Source organism: Trametes versicolor, assembly GCF_000271585.1.
Source record: "Trametes versicolor FP-101664 SS1 unplaced genomic scaffold TRAVEscaffold_17, whole genome shotgun sequence".
Taxonomy (NCBI): domain Eukaryota; kingdom Fungi; phylum Basidiomycota; class Agaricomycetes; order Polyporales; family Polyporaceae; genus Trametes; species Trametes versicolor.
The window spans coordinates 314,503-335,706 of record NW_007360337.1 but is presented as its reverse complement, the minus strand read 5'-3'; the positions used below and the strand labels follow the sequence as shown (position 1 = coordinate 335,706).

General features: G+C 59.5%; 6 protein-coding genes across 6 annotated transcripts; 4 read left to right on the top strand and 2 right to left on the bottom strand.

Moving 5' to 3' along the window:
- Nucleotides 1–2,179: 2,179 nt before the first annotated feature.
- On the bottom strand, nt 2,180–3,877 carry TRAVEDRAFT_157296 (GPP34-domain-containing protein). Its single transcript, XM_008047354.1, has 3 exons — nt 3,531–3,877; nt 3,075–3,327; nt 2,180–2,949 (listed from the first exon to the last, which is right to left on the bottom strand). The coding sequence occupies exons 1-3, from the start codon at nt 3,819–3,821 to the stop codon at nt 2,327–2,329; spliced, it is 1,167 nt and encodes a 388-aa protein (XP_008045545.1). The 5' UTR covers nt 3,822–3,877; the 3' UTR covers nt 2,180–2,326.
- A 3,662-nt stretch (nt 3,878–7,539) lies between these two features.
- TRAVEDRAFT_75701 (uncharacterized protein) lies at nt 7,540–9,591 on the top strand (the record flags this gene model as incomplete). Its single annotated transcript, XM_008047353.1, has 2 exons — nt 7,540–8,280; nt 8,342–9,591. 2 exons carry the CDS (start codon nt 7,540–7,542, stop codon nt 8,912–8,914), a joined length of 1,314 nt encoding a protein of 437 aa, XP_008045544.1. The 3' UTR covers nt 8,915–9,591.
- A 501-nt stretch (nt 9,592–10,092) lies between these two features.
- On the bottom strand, nt 10,093–12,252 carry TRAVEDRAFT_157292 (uncharacterized protein). The gene is made up of 8 exons (XM_008047352.1): nt 12,128–12,252; nt 11,869–12,049; nt 11,609–11,813; nt 11,242–11,456; nt 11,019–11,173; nt 10,799–10,946; nt 10,628–10,724; nt 10,093–10,551 (listed from the first exon to the last, which is right to left on the bottom strand). The coding sequence occupies exons 2-8, from the start codon at nt 11,944–11,946 to the stop codon at nt 10,517–10,519; spliced, it is 933 nt and encodes a 310-aa protein (XP_008045543.1). The 5' UTR covers nt 11,947–12,049; nt 12,128–12,252; the 3' UTR covers nt 10,093–10,516.
- A 1,411-nt stretch (nt 12,253–13,663) lies between these two features.
- Nucleotides 13,664–14,375, top strand: TRAVEDRAFT_54430 (uncharacterized protein; the record flags this gene model as incomplete). The annotated part of the gene is made up of 2 exons (XM_008047351.1): nt 13,664–13,784; nt 13,867–14,375. 2 exons carry the CDS (start codon nt 13,664–13,666, stop codon nt 14,373–14,375), a joined length of 630 nt encoding a protein of 209 aa, XP_008045542.1.
- A 1,372-nt stretch (nt 14,376–15,747) lies between these two features.
- On the top strand, nt 15,748–17,329 carry TRAVEDRAFT_54429 (uncharacterized protein; the record flags this gene model as incomplete). Its single annotated transcript, XM_008047350.1, has 3 exons — nt 15,748–15,898; nt 15,960–16,613; nt 16,674–17,329. The coding sequence occupies 3 exons, from the start codon at nt 15,748–15,750 to the stop codon at nt 17,327–17,329; spliced, it is 1,461 nt and encodes a 486-aa protein (XP_008045541.1).
- Nucleotides 17,330–18,861: 1,532 nt separating this feature from the next.
- TRAVEDRAFT_67687 (uncharacterized protein) lies at nt 18,862–20,384 on the top strand (the record flags this gene model as incomplete). Its single annotated transcript, XM_008047349.1, has 3 exons — nt 18,862–19,016; nt 19,081–19,845; nt 19,898–20,384. Coding segments are annotated over exons 1-3 (1,401 nt in total), but the record flags the coding sequence as incomplete, so codon positions are not given.
- Between the last annotated feature and the right edge of the window lie 820 nt (nt 20,385–21,204).

Genomic DNA, 21,204 nt, shown 5'->3' with positions numbered 1-21,204 from the left:
ATCGATACTTTCTCCTCGAACGGTGGATAGTGCCCGTGAAGAATGCAGCTCTTTGGCTGCGTGGGCTGATTGCGACAAAGAGCCAGCCATGGCCCACATCGTACAGAGGCTTCTCCGGAACTCTGGCTAACCATCACGTTCTTCGCAGCTGCGCACGCCAGCCACCCTTCATTCCCCAGGGTGGCGTTCTTTTCAAAGCTAAGGTTCTGGCCGTTATTGGTGCGTCATTGTCCACCGACATGCCGCCGTTAGCCACTGAGCCGCCCAACAACAGTATAAATACCCCCCGCAGGGACCGAAGAAGCGTCATCCCCCATCCCTCTCACCCAGACCACCCTACCGATAGCACGACACTCCAACACACTCCAATATTCGATGGGGACTCGACCACCCCAACCACGCCTACCTCGACTCCCCCGTCTGATAGACGAGCCTCTCAAGCCGGTCTTCCGGCGCCTTCCACGTCTCAATATCCGACACTATCTATCTCTACACCGAAGCTATAGCTCCCCTCCGAGCATGAACATCACCCAGGCATTCTGGACCGCGACGAGACGACCGCGCCTCACGCTCAAGCCTCAGTCCCTTCTCGCCATCCACACCGAGATGGTCTGGGAGGACAAAGAGAAGAGCGACGCACTGTGCGGTGACGGCGACGCCAACCGCCGCAGCACCACTGTAGGGTCACTTGAGCGTCGCGACAGCATAGGCGCAAGCGATGAACGTGAAGAGAAAATCACGCCGCCGCTAGTTCAAGCAGCCTCCGCCGGCTCGGTGTTTTAGAGCACTGCGTCCTCTGCAGGCCACTTCGGAAGGCTTCGCGTCATGTAAGTACTCTCTGTTGCCTTGCCGCCCCTATCCACCGTACTTATGGTAGTGTCTGCTGCTCAAAGCTCCCTCGGACGTCGAATGGACACCCTCGAGCCATACCCGGCACTCCATCGCCTCCGCCATTTCACGATCTCGACTACCGTTGGACGTACAGAAGCTCGAGACTGCAACCTCATTCACACTCATTCCGCACCCCATATCGGGTTCAAAGTGGCGCGAAGGTTGCGCCGACGAATCGTGTCCCGCCTCCGCCGACGCAACTGAGAAGACGCGGTGATCCCTGATACGGTACATATCGCGCATTACGCCCATCCATCGGTGGCCGGCGAACCCATTCCCTCAACCGCGTGGCTGTACGCTGTACCGCGAGTTCTCAGACTTCCGGCGTCACATATCGCAAGCACCAACCTCGGTCAACGTCATGGTCATAGACCTACACGCGCGGCGCCGGTGCAGCAAAATGCCGAGAAGAAGACTACGACATGGCGAATGCGCAGACGCCTCATACCGTGCTCCCGTCACCGCGCTCCGCTGTCCCAGCCGAACCACACACAGTCGCATATTTCAGAGGCTCCCATAGCCACGCGCTTCACGCCCTTATGCACGACAACGATATTCCTCAAGACTATGGCACTACTCCTACGCGGCGCGCGCAGACGCGCACGACGTGAAAACCAATCGGGAACAAGCGACCTGGATGAGCGTCCCCCTGAAGACATGTACAACCAGCAGCAGCCTGCTTCATCGGTGCTGCTCAACCCATTCACTCCGCGTCTCACACGCTATCGTCGCTATCGCCATCTCCAGGACGAGTACGATCGGCTAATGGGCGCATGTTGTACGCATTCGACCTTCCAGCGCATGGGGGGGAAGATAAGTTGTCGCGGCCTGGGGCGCCGCTTCCGCGCTACCTAGTAGGATACGCTTGTTTCTCTCACACGTATAGCTTCCACGGCCTGTTCGAAGGGACGACGTGCCGACGACAGCTCTTTTACACGTAGAACTTACTCTACTCATGTCAGTTAGGGACCCATTAAATAACACTCCGTTGACATTTTGTTTGACTGCACCACTTTGCGAGCGGCGCCAGCGGATCAGTCCGCGCCCTCCAACGGCTTGATGTGCCGTCGGCAGAGGGGAACCGTCGGTCAGAAATGCAATGGCGGGGTAAATCTCCGTTCGCGCCCCTCATGCCTACGTTCCTCAGAGTGCAAGGGAATAGTTGGGCAAAGCTTCCTGAGCGTCGCCCGGATATGCACAGGTTGTTGTCGTACCGTTTGCGCACCTCCGAAACACCAGCCGGAAACATGAGAGCAAATGTGCCGCACCACCCGTTTTCTCCTGGTCCAAATAATCCTTTCGTCAGACATTCTTCGCCTAGGATAGTTCTGATACAGTTATGGGCACCCAATTGGTGATTATGGCAGCGAGATCCGATAATAATATTTACTACGAGTAAACAACCAGAACGGAGTGAGACGAACGACAAGGGCGGTCAGAGCAGCGAGTCCAGTTTTGAGAGCACCTCTAGAACGCCAGCGACGAGCTCAAAAGAGAGATCCTCCTCGCCATGCATCTCCTTCTTGACCTCCTGCAGCAGCCCGAGCACGATCTCGCGCGAGCTCACCCCCGCGCTCCCCATCCCAATCCGCGCGCCCGCCTCCCGCCGCCTCCCCGGCCCGCTGCTCCCGCGCGCCGCCCCGCTCCCCGCGCCGGAGCTGCCGAACGGCCAGGTGGAGAACTCGGCGAGGATGTCGTCGCAGCGCTGGAACGCGGCCTCGCGGTCCTCGTACGTGAGCCGGCCGAACGCGTTGTCGAGCACGCTCGCGGCGTACGCGGCGCAGACGAGGCAGACGGCGCGCGCCGCGCGGCACTGCGTGCCCTCCTTGTCGAGCGCGGCGGGCGGGACGGCCGCGGTCGTCGTGGTGAGGAGGGCGACGACGCGGGTGACGATCGACTCCTTCGTGCGCACGTCCGCGACGGGGTGCGTGGCCATGTCGAAGAGGAGGAAGTTGCGCTTTTCGGTACGGAGGACGCCCTTGTCGACGAGCCCCTTGGCGAGCCGCTCGCGCACCTGCTTCAGCTGGAAGCCAATCTTCATTACGTTCCATGTCTCGCCTACAGCGCAGGGCGCGGTGAGAAGTGGATCAGCGGTCTGCGTCGCGTAGAGTTTCGCCCGGGCGCGTATTGGACGAGCGCATGCGGGCGTCCTGGGGCCGGCGCGAGAGCGGGAAGAGACTCACCACTCAATAGATCTATCCAGCTGTTGACGGACATGCGCTCCTGCTCCTGACCCTTCATCATCCGGAGTGTCTCGTCCAGGATGGTTTCGCCCGTTTGTCGGTCGTCGATGACCTCCACTACGCGCTCGGGAAGGGGGAGCTGTCGCCTGTTTGGGTCGCGAACGAGGGCTATGCGGCGGCGGAGGGCAAGCTCGATCAAGATGCAGCCACGAAGGGCGTAGGAGATGTTGTCGTTCCAAAATGACAGATATCCCTGCGGAAGGCGGTGAGCTTCGGTTGTCCATTACAAATTGGAGATGCAAAGACGCAGGAGTGTGCTAGCAGACTCGTTGCAGGGACTGTAGAGGTCGGGACTGACACCAGAGGTAGCGACGCATAATAGCTCGTGCCGGTGTATTTCAGGCACATAACAGACTCGGATGGGGGAGAACAACTAAAAATAAGGCAGATACGCACTTGCTTGTCCTTGAGACCGAGAAGAAGGACCTCCTCCATGATCGTGAGCCGTGGAGGCTTGCCGCCGAGCCGTGCATCTTCGTCGTCGCGCTCGAGGTCCCGGGGGTCAAACGCAATCTTGCTGCCGCCTTCGAACGCGGAACCAGCATGGTATGAGGGTGAAGTCAGCGAGTCAGATCGTGATACAGAGCCGCCGTTGGAGACAGAGGGACCGTTGATGCCGTCGGCATCGTCATCTCCGGTGGAGGCAGAGGCGGGAACCCGACGGCGAGAGAGACCAGCGGAGCTCATCGCATGGACCGTGGACAAAAGAAGGAGAGGGGGACGGTGAGGAGGTCGAGGGAGACGAGGAGGACGAGGAGGAGAGGGAGAACAGGCTGCGCACCCGCGCTCGGTGGCTGCGAGCCGCCTGCGCAGGCGCCCATGATCGTAGTCGCGCCCAGGGCGCAATCACTCTTGCCTCTCTCCTCACCGTTCCCCACGGCGAGCTCGGCCTCCAACTCAACTCTGGGCTGGCATACGTGGCCGTCTGGGCCAAGAGACTGTCTTTATAGCGGACACGGTGCCTAGTGCCGTACTCGGCTCTCGAACGGGACGGTCAGTTCCCGAGCTTCTCCTCCGTGTCGCAGACTACGCTGATACTACACACAGTGTACAGGACGGTCGCTATGTAGCGTGCTGTATGAACGAGATGCGCTTGATTGCGCTATGAACATGGGGAAATGAGAAGGAAAAGCGACGTGTGCATCCACGCGAGCGACCTCGAGCCGGCGAGCTAGACGAGGTGCGCCGGCGGCGATGACCTGCAGCGGACCACGTTCTCTTACCCGGTCTCTGGCAACCAATACGAGCTGGCGGCAACTCAACATAAGGTATACGCTTCCCTTCCTCTCCCACCACGCTCTGCACTAAGCCCTTCTCGTAGGCCTTCAAGCTCGCCTGCCCCGTCCCCCGCGGACGTGCGCTGTCCGAGCAGCCCATGCAGGACGGGAGACCGACGGCGGATCGCACAGAATGTCCCTCGTTTATATCAGGGCTCCGCACGCATATGCTCTGGTGCGAAACAATCCCACCAAGAAGATGGCCGCCAGTCTAGGTTGCTCTCGACACCCAAAGCCCCCCGCTATGTGTCGTGTCCCTCCCTCCAAATGCTGCTTGTCACTGATCGTCTCCGATTTCTTCCTATCCGTCGGTTCCCGAGCACACCGATCCTCCATGCCACACAACCTTTGACCAATAGCATCCCGCCTGGGAGCGTGGGCACATTGGGCCCTGTGTACACTTCTCTCAACAAGCTCGCCAGCGGGGCGCCGATACTCCACCCTATCCGGGTAACACGCCCTACTGTATGCGCCCCCTCTTCACCGCTTGACAGTAGAGCGGCCCTATGCAGCCGACGCAGAGAGTGATACGCATCAGCGATGTGCTCGTCCCGTGCTGGTGCGAACATATCTCACCTGGGGCAATGCCGCCGCTCTAGGACGCTCTGCCCGGACGGCGTTCGGACACAGGATGACGCACCCTTGGTCTATCCGAACACTCAGTAGAACTCCGATCGCGCCTGCCTGCCCAATCCGTGCGCACCCCGAAATGCGCCTAATCTCGTCCGCTATGTCCTCGGCGTCGCACGTCCTACCGCCGCCCACCTGTCGCGACCTGCGCGTCGACACTATGCGGTATTGTGCGCTCGCGTCGGACAGTGCGCGCGCCCGACAAAGTACCGTCGCTCCCGAGCTGTCGAGCCTCTCAGTACTGTATACGAGCTGACCGCTTCTTGTTCCCTCAGATGCTTAAAATATGTTCAGGAAGGTATTCTTCCAACGACGACCAAGTCAAAGTGGCGTATATGGCGCACGCGGAGTAGCCGGAGATACGAAGCCGAAGCAGAGGTACGTCGCACGTCGAAGCACCCTCTCTGTGTCCGCTCGAAGAGCCGCGACGGACAGCCGTCGACCGTGGGGGCCAGCGAGGACTTCTGGCGGCGCATCCGGCGCGTACTGACGTAGTACACTGCTCGCTCGTGCAGGCTCATCATCCCGGCCGGTCCCCTCCGTCTGTCCTCCGTCCAAATCAACACCCTCCAAACGTGAACGCGCTCGCTACGCCCTTCATTTCCGCTGCATACATAACCAGCGGCGGGCACGTGTACATCACCTGCGCCCACGGCCGCTCTGTAACCTCCGCGGTTCTCATACGAATCCGCGACCTGGGAGCCTAATCGCGCTTCTTCTACTGTTGTATAGCCGACGCGTCATGGCAAGCGAGAGCGGTTCGGGAGATACACTTCCTCCAGCTCGCTCCGTTCTTGCCGAACGCGGTCTGCCCGAGGGCGAAGATCTTGCTCGCGCTCTGTGCTTTCGGGCCCTCTTCCAAGGCACGTCATTCCGCCTCGTGTCTCGTTCATCTCAGGCTGGCTGACAGGGTCATGTCCGACAGAGTATGACAAGCACGGTGCCGACTGCTGTATGTGACGCTACATGCTGTTAGCTGCTCGTCCATGTCCGTGGCCCAGCATTATCGCGCAGCACAGAATATACGAAAGAGGTGCCTGCCGCGTGGTCGCACGTCTATTCTCGAGGCCTCGCTCGGTGCCTACGGTTAGCATGGTATCTTCGCGTCGATCTTGGGCTCCGCAGTGGACTCATCACGTTTTCCTCCCGCGGTCTTCGACCGTGCACGGCAGTCCCCGATAGGCTGCCCATCGGTGTTCACGGAGATGGCCAGAGAGGGGTTGCCTTGACACCTCGTGATGGGTCGCTCGCTGCCGCCGCCGCGGAGGTGTTCTGCTGGTGTCCGACCAGCCCGTCACGCGGCTGCAACGCCCTTCGAATTTCCTGCGCCGCTGCATTTACCTTTTGGCTGACATCACGAATTGCAGCGACGAGCACGTCGGCGGCCCCGCTTTTCACCGGAAAATCTTCTGAGCATCCGTACGTCTGCTGGTTTAGCTTTTTTCTGGGTCAGTCGGCGCGCGACGATAAGGGCGGTTCACACTCGCTGCAGGACAAGCTCGACTCGTTCACGCAGGCAGCCCGTGGTCCCCATATGTCACGCAGGAGGTTTGGTGGTCGGTAACCACGCCTTACGGCACGGCGTCGGGGGTTGCTACAGCAGCCAATGTCGACCCTCATTGCACACGTATTGGGCGATCGATGGGGGGCGTGGCGGGGCTTCGCCGGGGTATGTATGGCCATTAACTCTGAGCTTGCACTTTCAGAGGTGCGTGCCTTTCTGCTTCTCTCGGGCCGGGACCGATAGCTATTTGATCCGGCTAGCTGCAGCCCTCCTTCGAGGCCGCGAACGAGCCCAAGCTGCCTGCGAGCGCGCCCTCGCACGCCGTGCGTCTGGCGTACATTAAACTCTGCGTCCGAGTGCGCTGCTCGCACGCCGTGCGCAGCCAACGTACTCCCGCTCGTCGACAGGGCGCATGGGCGGATGCTGCGATCCCAGCGGATTGCGCGCGATACTCGCAGCGGTGCCACCCGCAACGCTGCTGGAAGGATGCCGGCACGGAGGACGTGCGTGACGATGGGGGTCACGGCGGACAAGGCGATCAGCTTCTGGAGAACGCGGTGGGCGCGTTGTCGCCCGTCCTCCCACGGCTGCCCATTTTTGATACCGGGCGTGCGGAGGAAGGAAGCCCTGCTCTTCGAATCCGCCTTCGCCCTCACCCTCTCCGTCTGAGGCTGCCATGAGGCAAGAGTCTCAACCCCGCGCGCGGCAATATTAATATTCGCCTTCTCTCCTTTGTCGCAGCTCTCTTCTATCCCTCGAGGTCCTCCGCGTGTGCTGGGCATACCCGCTCCCCCTCGCCCCTCTTCGTTCCTGCACACCACCTCTTCGTCCTTCCACTACTTCGTTCGATTATTGCTTGCTTTCACCCGCTTCTCTGTCAACGTCGCCACCGTGACACACCCTGCAGCGTTCGAAGTACGTCGCCACCGTCTTTGTGCTCGATATGTCCAGCATTGTCTAACAAAGGGCACCGTTGTTCTAGCACACAGTCGCCATGAATTTGAAGGACATCGACACACACGCTGAGCGGCGCTGGTCAGAGCTCGTGCCCCCGCACAGCGCCCTCACTTTCGCCGCCATCTGGGACCCCGAAGAAGGCATGGTCACCTTCTCGGGCGCGCACCTTCTGGACCCGCCCGTCGACAAAGGCCGGATCGACTCCCCGTACGACGTCTCGCCCGACAGCCAGTCGCAGGTGCTCACGATCGACCGCTTCGCCATGGCCGCTGGGTACGCCCACCCGTCCGCGGGTCTTGACTCATTCGCGTACGCGCGCGACGCGCTTGTAGACGCCGAAACGGCGATGGATTCGCGCTCGTGCCTCGGTCTCGCTAGCAACGCCGGCGGTCTCCGCGTGCCCCCAGGAATCCATACCGCTCCCGACAGCCCCGCAGCAGCGTCTTCGATGGCTCTAGCCTCTTTAATCAACGCTCCGTTCCGGAAGAGCCTCGTGAAGGAGCTCGTCGAGCGCGGCAAGCAGGCGTACCATCTGCGCTCGCGGAGGCCAGATGCCCAGGTGCCGATAGAGGACGACGACGAGACGGTCGGGCCATACCAGGTCAGCCCGTACGACCTGAAGTACATGGACCACCCTCCTCCAACGAGGATGCGGGCGAGGAGACCGCGGACGGCCGAGAGCGATAAGACGGCAGTAACGGACGAGGGGTTCTTCGAGGACAATCGCCTGACGCGCGGCACGTGCGGAACCGCGCCCGTGCTCGTAGACGTCAACCTCGTACGTAGTGTTCCCGCCCTCTAGCCTGCCACGCGCTGATGATGCTCGGACCTCACCGCAGTCCTCCGCATTCTCCGTGACCACCACCTCGACATCGCGGTATGTCGAGATCGACCACCCGCGCTCCGACGACGACGGCCAGCCCACGCCGCGCACGCTGCGCGAATGCGACGGTGCTGCGAGCCAGCACGAGTCAACATGGACTACATTACGCGACGTGCAGCGCGACATCTGCTTCAACGTCCCGCTCGAGGTCGGTCGGCGGCTGAAGAAGCCGCGGTCGCAGCAACCCTCGCAGCCGAGTTCGCACGTTGCCTCGACGTCCTCATCCCCTCTCCCTCCCCTGCCGCCGCCGTCCCCGTCCTCACCCGCGCCGCCCTCAGAAGTGCTTGCGCGTCGGTATTACAACCACTACCCGCACCCGGCGACGCAGTCGCACCCACCCAGCGCATTGCGCATGCTCGCCGACTCGAGCGACACTGCAAGCACAAGCGGGCGCCGGAACAGCCTCCGGCGGACAAAGGAGCTCCTCCACCGTGTCGTCAGCTGCAATAAAGGGAAAGAAGATGACCGCTGGGTATGCGTCGAGGTCCAGCACAAGGTCAAGCAGCGCGTGTGCGTCGTGAGCCTCTAGCTTGCCCTCACCCACACACGCCCTCCTCCGCCGCCGCCCCTCGCCGTGGCCCCGGACCGTCCGCGCACACAGGTGCGGGGACCGAGGACCGGGGGATCCTCGGGTGGGGCGGGTGTTGGGCGGGCGCGCGGCGCTGGCGGCGTGTATGTGCGCGTGTGTATGTCTCTGGGACAGTTCTTATTTCCGTTGTCGAAGAAGCGTCAAACAAGCGGGGCGCCCCCGCGTATATGGCAGGCGGATCGGCGGGCTCTCGCGCACGCGTGCCCGCACCACGCCCCTTGTAGGGTGCAGGTGCGCACGCCACCTGCCCCGCGCGCGCGCATCCCGCGTCTTCCCCGCTTTCGCCGTCTTCCCCGCGTGCGCCCCCATTCGAACGCTGCCCGCTCCACGGCGTGTACACAGTGTCCACGAGATCGGCGATCTCGCTCTCACGTTCCTTATTGCCGTCCCCTTTCCCGCTTTTGCCTCTCTGCCTGTCGTCCTCGCGCCTGTACCGTTATTTTTTCCGCCTCGGTCTCTGTGTTTTTCCTCGGTATGCTGTACTTGTATCCGTAGCACGCGCTCGATGTCCCGTCTCTGAGCGAAACCACCCGCAACCCCCTCCCCAATCCCAACTTTGATGATAGCCATATAGCTATACATACAGGCCGTAGTAGTACGGCCGAACTCCACCTACCTGCCCCGTCATGTACGCACCAGAACGCGTCGTACGGCGAAATATACAGCGAGTTGCGCTAGAGCACCGACATGCGCGATGCGCGATGTACGGACGGTCGTTTCGTAGATTCAACAGCGGATCACTCGAGAGCAGACACGATGTGCGGACGGTCGTCGAATTCCGAAATACGCGAGTTGTCCGAGACTCCAGAGCAACTCGTAGAACGTGTCCGAGACGCGAACAGCCTTGGCATTGCAGAACAGCCTCTACATGGATAGTACGAACAGGTGTGGCCATGAAAGGTGTTCGATGTCCGCGGACCGCGTGCTCCGCGTCGTCGCATTTGGCGAAATATGCTCAGTCGTTTGAGAACAAGACCTTGAGCCAATCGGCGATGCGCGAACAGTCGTTGCATTGCGAACCAGCTTCTACACGACTCCAGCTCGCCCATCCACGCCCCCTTGCCCCTCGCGCTCTACCTTTCTCCCTTCCCTCCCTCTACCCCCCGACGTGGTCCTTCGTGAGTGCGGCGCGGGCGGGCGGCAGCGTCGTAAAGCGGACAGAAAGAGAACAGAAGATACTAAGACATACGAGATAGCTATCCAGATGTGGAGACAGATCGACGGGGAGATCGTTCAAAAGGGCACGAACACACAACACAGAAAATAAAACAAATCAAGGAAGGAAAAACCGCAGCAGAAGACCCCGGCCATGACGGCGAGAGACGAAGGGGACGGTATAAACACGGGTAGGATATCACGGCGCGCGCCGCGGCAGGGAGGGGTCATAAACAATAGTACAAGCGACTACGCGCAGTTAGGACAGGGAGCGTCGTGGGTGAGCTGGGGCCGGGTATAGGCCAGTCCGCGTCGGAGCGAAGCGAAGGAGTCGAGGATCAAGGGGTGGCGCGGCGTGTGCGGGCAACAGACACGTTACTGCGATGGTCACCGCGGGTAGTACATGTCGTCCTCCCACGACTCTGCAGGGCGTGTCAGTTAGGGTCGCGAGCGCGCGGAAAGCCGCGAGGCGGGGGCAGGGGCAGGACAGCGACGGACCTTCCGTAATGCTTCGCCACGCAAAGTACAGCACGGCGACGGCGGCGGTTTCCAGCACGGTGGCAACGAAGGTGCCGTCAACCTTGTGTGCTGCGCCCTGTGCAGCGCGCGCGCGCGCGGTCAGCGGACGTAAAGATGCGACACGGGAGGTTGGCGGAACGCGGGACGCACCTTGCAGATGACCTTGCTCAGGAGGAAGAAGTCCAGTTGGGAGAGGACGAAGAGGACGGCGGCGAGGACGAAGTACCACATCGGGCGGACCTCGTTGAGCATGGCGAGCACGACGTAGGTCATGATCGCAAAGTAGAGGATCGCAGCGCTGCGCGGGAAAAGCAAAGGGCGTGTGAGCGTGCGGGTGCGGGGCGGTGTCAGAGGGGTAATTGGTACTTACGCGCCCGGCCATATGCTGGTGAGCACGAATAGCGGGATACTATGAAGGTCTGCCGGCGGGTTTGATGGCCCGAAGACGGATGTGAAGGAGAAGCCAACGTCGAGGGCGATGTAGCCCGTGGCGATAAAGAAGGCAAGATTGAAGAAATTGAATGGCTGGGACGGCCGTGGTCAGTACGCGAAAACGAGACCCAGAGGGAAACCAGGCTCAAAAGTGGACGTACGACGATCGAACTAAGCGTGCCATCCTCTACGACCTGTGTGCTCACGATAGCATTGGCAAGAAGGGCCCAGAAGGTGGCGGCTACTAGGCCGGCGTGGATGGCGGTGATCGCGGTGAGGGCTGTTGATCCTTGCTGCAGGAAGGAGCCGGTAGAAATAAGTTGGAAGGGGAGGGTGAGGAAGTAAAGGACGAGGAAGAAGCGGAACTCGACACGGCCTGGTAGGGAAGGTCAGTATCGCGAGAACAGGTGTCAAGCAATGACGATCATGCAGAAGAGGAAGCGGCGATAGGAAGAGAGAAAGAGCGATTTCGGCAGTCGAAGAAGGGCGAGGCGGGAGCGAGGCGGGAAGAGAAGAGCGGGTACGCACCGACGGCGGCCCTTCTACGGCTGGTCCAGAAGACGAGGAGCACGACGAGGATCATGCTGAGTGCGCAAGCGATGATGTTCGCGATGTTGGCGAGGGAGCCGTCGTGGCCTGCTTGAGCGATACCGCATTCTGGGTTGATACCGACGGGAGCGGCGGATGGATCTGCGGAGTCGCCCTGGAGGACAGAGCTGTTGTGATGTTGGAGCTGGCGGGCCCGGTCATCAGTCAAGGCAAGGTGAGCGAAGAATAGCTAGACGGACCTGGCGGTAGAAGAGATTGCACCAGGGATAGGAAGGGACCTGGTGGCAGAGAGGCTCGAAGTCGCCGAAGTGGGTCATCCCGGCCGTCTGCGCGTTGCACCGAGCAACACAGCCTGATCGAGGTAGGAGGAAAAGCAGAAGGGCGTAACTGGCGTGTGCGAAGGAAGGAAAAGCGTCGAGTCTGCGCGCGCACGAGGCAACCGCGTCCGCCACCAATCAGCTCCCATCAAACAAATTCCCAACTTTGACTACAGCGCACCGATTTCAACCTTGTCCCTGCGCCTCTCGTTCCTGGCCCTCTCTGACGTCGTTTAGGATGGTAAAGCACAGACTAGCAGGCGGTGGCGAGGAGGAGAGGAGGATGGGAGACGTGGCCAGCACGGCGTAGGCGGACAATAGCAACTCCTTCCGTCCCCGGCGCTTCCTCGGACGTCACCCCACGGCGCTTGCGGTCCGCGCGCCGCACCACGCCCACGCGACACCGGCTCCTTCCTATAGTACCTTCCTCTCTCTCCGCCTGCGAGGCTCTTGCGTCGCACTCATCCTCGCGAGCTGTGTGCAGCGGTTGAACGAAACACAGGTTCGTCCATAAAATCACGAGTGGCTCACTGGCAATGTCTCAGTTCTCCGTGCTCGCACCCGGTGAGACCCGGAACCTCCTCGTCCCTCTACTCTCTCCCGCTCGTCCAGCCTTCCAGGCAATTCGCATCTTTGGCGACGCAAACAATGGGAAAACTTCGCAGCATGCAACGCCTAAGACTGGGATATTACAGCCACAGCCTGTCTAGGACGTCCAGCTACAAGGACCCGCAGCACTTATGCGCACCCTGCGCGTTGCTCCATGGCTCGAGAACCTGTCCTCGAGACGGCACATCGTCATCGACTGTGTCACCCTATACTACTGATGCAGCAGATACGAAGGATGCTCTTGGCCCTGGATGACGCTAAGCCCATCGCCTTACTCGAAATCCTTTTTGACGGCGTTGTTCGTGTGTCAGCGCGCTGAGCGCTCGTAGGAGAGATCTTACACCTAACCTCGCAACTATGGTCGCCCTACCATGGTCGCTCGCCATACCTTCTTCTTTTCACTGGAGTATCATCTGCTAGACGCGACGACTTTACTGCACCCGGGTCGTATCTTCCTGCGCCATCGACCGATACGAACAAAAACGTAACCCCGCCGACACTGCGCTCAGGTTCTTCGCGTTTTCCCTAGACGGCATCACTGGTGTATCCGCGCAGGCTGAGCTTCGGCACCATATGGCTGTGCTACATAAGCTCACCAGATGCTACGATGCGGAGGTGGAGATGAAGGCGGGGATTAGCTGGTGCGCTTCGAGTCCTCTGATCGTCAAGCCAGTTTCCTACTTCCTAGTGGGCTGTTCTGCTTGCTGGTCTCGCCTTCGAATGTGCTACAATCTTCCCTCTCCGGGACCTCCGGACCACCGGTATGTTAGGTATCGTACAGGTGAACTCCGCCTCCTGCATTAGGGCGCCCTTGAGAAGTGCTGCTGCGACCCATGGTATCGCGTCTTGCAACTTCTCAAGCGACAGTCACCTTCCGCCGTCGGCAAGTAAAATAACACCAATCTTATCGATATAACTGTCAATCATGGCAAGCTGAACAATATTTATACCAGGTCCCCACAACGCCTGCGCTCACGACCATCCAATTTTTAACATCCACCCGCCCGCTGAAAAGCCCTACTACCAACAAGCCGGCAGGCTTTTCGACCCCACCCAAGCATTCTCGTGGTCTAGACAGGCAAACAACCACGACAGCTTTCTGGCACACATGTCTTCAAGCACGGCTGCAGTCGTTGGGGTCACCCTGGCTTGCACTGTCATCCTAACTCTCCTCGCCCTTCTCTTCTTCTGCTTCGGGTGTCGCCGCTGCCGCCGCCACCTCCACCTGGGTACGTCCCGCACCCGCCGGGCCTATGCGGAAAGTGCCGCCACCCAGGGTGTTCAATCGTTTACCCACGTCTTTTTCAGCAGGTGCAGTCCCGAGCAAGGTCCCGAGGCCCTTCATCGACTTACGGGGCCTATCTGCGACTTCCGCCCCTCTTCCTCCCCCGTCCATCTCACATCTCACAAATTCCAGCGAAATGCTGTCCACTCAGGCTGTTGTTGCGTACGCAAGCAGTTCTGCACACACGTCACCCACTCTGCCGCCATACGACGTCGCCCCCCAGGAGACCGTCAAGGCCCAATCCGCGTTCGACACCCTACATCCTCCTGAGGCCGTGTCCACACGACCGCCCTCTGCGAGGTCCATCATAGCCCCATCGTCCCTACCTACGCCGCCCGCTGCGCTCCCTCCTGGGACGTGGCACGCCCCGCCGGATTCTCATGGCCGCGCACTTTCGCTCCTTAGCTCGCTCTTCTCCCAGGGTCCGCAGGCGAACCTTTCTAGCAGCGATCTCCCAACAGTGCCGCGAGCTACCGACTCGGGCTTGCGGCTGTATGATGATGCGATGCTGCCGCCGCCGTATACACAGGATTAGCGACTGAATGTTCGTCACCCCTGCCGTCGTGCCCTCACTCGTGCCCTTGTGCCCTCGTAGATTGTAGAGCTTTGTCTTCGGGTACATTTGGATCGTCTCGTGCATAATTCTTGTCTCAGGCTCATTCGTCGGCTTGTATGTGGGCCGCCAGCGGGCCAACCTCCGTAGCAGTGACCTGCCAACTTCGCTACGACCCGCCGACTCGGGACTACCGATATACGACGATACGTTGTTCCCGCCACCGTATACACGAAACTAGCTACCCCCCGACACTTCGCGCTGCGCCTGGCGCCCTCGCCTCTGCTTTCGCGCTCTCTTTGTTTGGAGACACGTCTGTATCAATATCGGCCATGCTCGCGATCCCATTCGCGCCAGGTTTCTTGATATTCGTTCATCACTTAAGTATATCATATATGTACGACAATCGGATGCGATGAGCTCACGCTCCATTGCATTCGTCAGTACGATCTCGTGTTCGTATACGACTGTGCGATATACGCATCTAGCTACGTATTGGATTCGCAGAAATTAATATTCATGTGATGCCCGCCGCCCGCGCATCGCGTGCCAGACTGCTCAAAGCTTACTTACCCGCCCGACTTTTCTGGTTGGACGTACTCGTGTTCACCTCATCATACCAACACCGCCGTCGACGCAAGCCTCTCCGAGCTCAGGCTAGCGCCTCCTTGGACGCCACTCCACGTGCACAGCGCCTGCGGTCCACACTGCGGCACCGCTTCCTTCCTTTCTTCCTGTTCCTCTGCCTCCTCCTGTATACGAGGCTCTTGGGCTGTACTCACAATCCTCGCGAACTCTACATGGCTGATGAATGAAAGAGAGGTCCGTCGACGAGTAAACAAGTGGTTCAATGTCTTAGCCTAACCCCATTGCCAGCCACGAGTTCCTCATGTTACTACTTCTGAACGTCACTCTAGCGGACGCTGAGCCCCACTGCAGGATGATCGCAACAGTTTGTTGACGAACGCGTCCCGGCCTCTTCGAGCTCAAGTGCGCTACTAATCGACGACCGAAGTGCCCTCCCCGCCTAGTGATCGGAGGTTTCAATGTGCGTGTATCACGTCCCTTCAGCCGGTGCTACAGCGGTTGCAAACACTCACATTCTGACAGCAAAAATGGTGCCAGTTTGCCTCGCTCGCATCATCATACCGGTACCCGCCCGAGGTAGCCCGAAGTAGCTCGACACTGTCTGAACTGGATGCCCCACATCTCCGTCTCCCGCAATCACCGTGCGCCCAACGTTCACCCGCCCAGAATATAAAATGCGCCCAACGAAACCCCTTCGCGCTTTCTAAAGATCCTCTCTTCGGGTCGGCCTCACATTTAGGACGACTGCAAAAGTCTCTCAGGGCTCATGTCCTCAAGTTCGAGCGAATTGATCGATGACGCCGACCCCCGCGTGCAGTACCAGGCCGGCTGGACATTCGAACAGAACGTCGTCGAGGTAGACGGAACTCGCCACGGAGCGAAAACCGCTGGACTGAAAGCATGGCTCTCATTCACCGGTGAGAGTCCTTTTTATTTTCCCCCGTCAGACCTAACCGCTAACATATCCCTGTGTGGCAGGCACCGGCGTACATGTCGTCGGCACGCTTAGCGCCACCGATATGTATGGTCTCCCGACGACAACATACCTCGTCGACGGGGCGATTGTCAGCACGTATACCGCACCGCTTCTTCCGTCCACCGAGACACTCTACAACGTAACCTTCTTCTCTGCTCTGAACCTCGCCCCGGGAAACCACACTGTCACCATCGAGAACATGAACGGTACAAGACCCAATACGTTCTGGTTCGACTATTTCCTCGTCGATTCCCCTTCAGAACTTCCGACTGCCGCGGTCGTGGACCCCAAGCTGCCAGTGTCGACGACGATCGAATCTCCCTCCTCACTAGCATCGGTCTCCGCCAAGTCTGTCACGCCGGTCAGCGAAACCAGCACTACTGTTGCGGGTGTTACTATATCAGTCACCGTCAAGTCCATCGCGACAGTCAGCGAGACCAGCACCATCGGTGCGAGCGTCACTATATCGGCGGCAGACGCCGCGCGGACGTCTACGACAAACACGTCCAACGCGTTCAATCCTGGTCCGCTTCCTCCTCATCGCTCGAACTCAGGAGCAATCGTGGGGGGCGCTGTAGCCGGTGGTGCCATTCTAGCTTTCCTTGCCCTGATCTTCTTCTGCTTGCAGCGCAAGCGTCCTCTTCAAACAGGTAAAGGTACTTAAAACGCTGCCGCCGCCTGCTTTTTCCGATCGTTCACCAACCATTTATTAGCAGGAACAGTCGCGCCGTTCACATCCTCTCGGGACCCATTCATGACTCCCCCCTCCAGTCCTCACTCGTCATCAATGCGGTACTCTATCGGCTCCAGCGCAATGCTCTCCACCCAAGCTGTTGTCGGGCTTGCGAGCCACATCCCAGCTTCTCCTTCACTACGCGAGCTTGAAATCGTCCCCAGGGAGACCGTCGGGAGCGATTCCGAGTTCGACATTCCGCACCCATCGGCCAGACCCGCGCTATTCGGCCCTCTGGGGCCCATCGCATCTTCATCCATCCCCACAACTCAACCTCCATGTCCGATATCGGAGAAACATTTGTCGCTGCCCTCGCCAAGCCTCCGAGTCCTGCCTCGGTTGTCGCCGTCTACAGGTATGGCGGACACGGGACAGGCAAGAGCTCTCCGAGCTTCCTCGCCCACCCCAGGCACGGCTGAACCCCCCACACCATCGGCAGAGCTCCCTCCTGGGGTGTGGCACGCCCCGCCGGACGCTCATGATGCCGCATATTCGCTGCTCCGATCGCTCTTCTCCCAGGGGTCGCGAGCCGCGACTCTCCCCAGCAGTGACTCCCTGACAGCGCCCCGCGCCGCCGACTCGGGGCTGAGGCTGTACGGCGACCCCGTTGTGTTGCCGCCTGCGTATACACAGGACTAGCTGTCGCCCACTCGACGCCCTCACCGCGCCCCCCTACGCGCAGACATACATGTGTTCTGGTACCTCCTGCTCGCTCCGTACACGACTCATTCCTTTCATCGTTTCTACCAGTATTATCTGTCTTTTGTGGTATTTATTTACAAGTATTCGGTTCGATCTCGCGCTCCACTATGCCCGTACGTATGTTTTATTGCGTAGCGACTTTGCGGCAGATACATATACTTAGCTCCCGGATTCGTGGAATTTCCGTCACACACATAGCAGACACCTCTGTGGTGCTCGCCGCCTGCGGTCTTCACACCGCACCGTGCGTAGCTTTCTTTGTACCTTCTACACCATCTCGACGTTCTTGCTCTGAGGCACTTGCATCGTGCTCTCCGAGTAAATGCGCGCATCGTCTCAAGCATCCCTAGTCTCCCAGAGGCAGACCTTTCACACTCTATTGGAGATGGGGAGTACTATACGAGTGTGTAGCTGAGAAGCATCCCTGGGGCATCACGCGCGTCTCTCCGCACCGGGCGCTTGTGGAGCACTCTCGACCTCGAACGACGCGTCAGTTCATTCCTGCATCGTTCCCTTCTCCTCTTCCTCTTGCCTCGTATTCTCTAAAAATTCTCGCTGGCTATGTGTATTTGCTCAATGCAAAGGAGGCTCCTTACAGACTAAAGCTGTTCAACGTTTCGGTTCGCCATGCTTGCGTCTGGTGTTCCTCCTCCGCGATCCATGCCCCCTCGTCCCTGCCGTATCTTTGCAATACTACCCGTGCGATCCAGCATGGCGGCCCGTTCGGAATTTCTGACCTACAGGATATCAATATAGTGGCGTATCAACGTCCACAACATCTTGGGCGGTGGTCCGGTACGCACACGCTTCCCGTCTAGTATGTATCCCATCCGGATCGCGCCCAACTGCTCAACCGGCCGCAGAGGTGCATATGAATTAGGAGATTGCCAGGGTCTGCGCTATGATTGCTCTTGTCGACGCTCGCAATATTCTGTTCTGCTTGTGCTTGTTGTTCTTGGCTTTATACTCGACTCAAGGCTCTCATCCTGCCTCTCCTGGAACCGGACTTTGTTTGGCACCGCTGATTCACGCCGCTGGTACGCCATCTGTTTTCGACGTTCTGGGCCTCAAAACGGGAGGCCCGCATCGTATCGATGTCTAACCCTACTGCGCTGGTGCGCCACCTAGTTGATGATTTCCAGCGACCAATAGTATCCTGTCTCGCAAGGTACGCCGTCAATACTTCAGCAGTTACGAACACTCAACCGTTGACAGTGGGGGTGGCCAATTCACGCCGTTAGCATTGTACTCTCCATCCCGGGGCGCATATTTGTCCGGGCATGACTGCGCGAAACAGCTCGACACCATCCATCCTGGACGTTTGACATCGCGTGCAATCAACGTCCATCCGGCGTTCACTCATATAGCGCTCCCTATCGTCAGCAAACGCTCCTGCTCTTTGACTCCCCCTTAAGATACTCCCGGTTTATACCAGCTCCTCGTTTAGGTCGACCGCGGCGGTCCGTTGGCACTATGTCATCGGATGCAAGCCAGTTAATCGATGACACCAATACCCATGTGCAGTACCGTGCCGGCTGGATATGGGACCAAGGCGTCGCCGAGGTCCATGGAACCCGCCACGGAGCGCAGAAAGCAGGATTACAAGCATCGCTCTCATTCGTTGGTGAGTGTGCTTCCTGCCTCCTAACGTGGTCCGACCTGACCGCCAGCGTATCACTGCGTTGTAGGCACAGGGATACGCGTCATCGGCACGTTAGGGGCGTCCGACGTCTATGGACAACCAACGACGACATATTCCATCGACGGGACGGCCGCGGGAACTTTCCACGCACCCCTCACTCCTTCAGGCGAGACACATTACAATACCACATTCTTTTCTACGGAGAACCTCTCTCCTGGGGACCATACGATCACCATCGAAAACATGGATGGAACGAGCCCCAACACGTTCTGGCTTGACTATTTCCTCATCGACTCGGGCCCGCCAGCCGTGACCGTGAACCCCGATACATCGACGATTTCCACATCACCCACCTCGACGATCTCCGTTCAGCAGACCAGTACTGTGACCACCAGTCCCGGGACGTCGACAACGCCCGCCCCATTGGCCGCCGTCCAGACCACCACGACTGTGACCGCCGTTCCTCCGCCGTCAACAACGTCGACGTCTGACTCGCGCGTTTCGTCGATTTTGACCCAGTACACTACATCAGTCTCCGCACAGCACGTCACGTCGACCAACGGGAGTACTGGAGTCATTATATTGACTGCCAGCGCGAGCATCAGTACGGCCACGGTGGAAGCAGTGCACACATCTACGGCAGAAATCAGCAACACGTCCGACCTATCCGGCTCCGGTTCTCCTCGCGCCTCGCGCGTCAACACAGGCGTCATTGCGGGAGCCGCCGTTGCCGGTGGCGTCGTGCTAGCAGCCATCCTCGCCGTTCTGTTCATCTGCCTCAGGCGGCGGCGGCGCCCAGAAGTGTTTCAAGGTACGAGTTGCGGTTACGTCTGCGCCCGTCTTCAGTGCTCATCATCCTCTAGCAGGAATCGTCGCTCCTTTCACGTCTTCTCGGGACTCATTCGTGTCCCTTGCCCCCTCTGCCGTGCCCTCTTCCAATACTCGCCCGGCGTCGATGCGATATTCTACGACTCCAAGCACAGTGCTCTCCACTCGGGCGCCCGCGCCTGCAAGCCGCTCTAGCCGTAGGTCTGGCGCTACGCCGCCGTACGAAGCAACACCGGAGCCCTGCGTCGATAGTCAATCGGAGTCTTCTACCTCGCTCGCCTCGGCTACCAGTGCGTCCCCCTTACTGGTCCCTCGGAGACGCGGTGCGCCTCCGCCCACCCCATCCAAGGCACCTCCCATTCCTCCTACAGCGCTCCTCCCTGGGACGTGGCACGCCCCGTCGGAGTCTCATGGCCGCGCGTATTCTGTGCTACGCTCGCTCTTCTCCCAGGGACAGCGGGCCAATATTCCAAGGGCCGCCGACTCGGGATTAAGGCTCTACGATGACGTTGTGCTGCCGCCGCCATATACCCAGGATTGATTACCTTCCCTCCGCACAACGCCTGACTCATCTCTGCTCGCTCCGCTCCCTCGTTTCCGCTGTGTCGGTCGTTTGCCGGGACATATATCTTGTGAACCTATGACACGACTTTCACCCGACGTGTGCGCTGGCGCAATCTGGACATGAGGTGAGGGGCTAATACTCGAGACTTCCTGCCTTACTTCTCCTTTGCTCCAGTACTTGCGGAGAAGGCGCGGACCCCTGTATGTAAGCTCCCCGGTCTCAAATTGTGGGTATGTGTTCTCGTATTCTACCGTTATATCCTCCAGCTTTCAGGGCTATCCCGTCTCGGGGCGGTGCACTTGTCAATCACGTCTGGGACGTTCCACACACTGCGCCTCTTGCTCTCTGAGTAGGTGGTCGTGTGGCCGGGCCTACTCCGGCTGTTGGCCGCCGGCAAACCCCATTTCTCGCCGTTGAGCTGTTTGTCTTACGAAGTTCATCGCCGGTGCTCTCGTTCGCTACCTCGGTGAGCCAGGTGAAGCAGCCGTCTCCATCTGATTTTGTAAGTCCTACAGTACACCTTGTCTGTCACAAGCTCGACAACATCAACTTTAGCAGAGCTACTGCTGCGGTTCGAGCACTGATGAACACGACCGCAATCTCCGTACCCAGGATACACACCAGTCAAGCGCCGCAAGCTGTCGCTCGCAGAAAGTAGTTCGGCGTTGTCGGTTCCGTCGGGTCAACAGTGACTTCCACTCGCCCCGTACAAAACCCTAACGCCAGCAAACACTCCCCTTCTTTGTATCCCAAACATCCTCTGGGTTAACGCTGCGC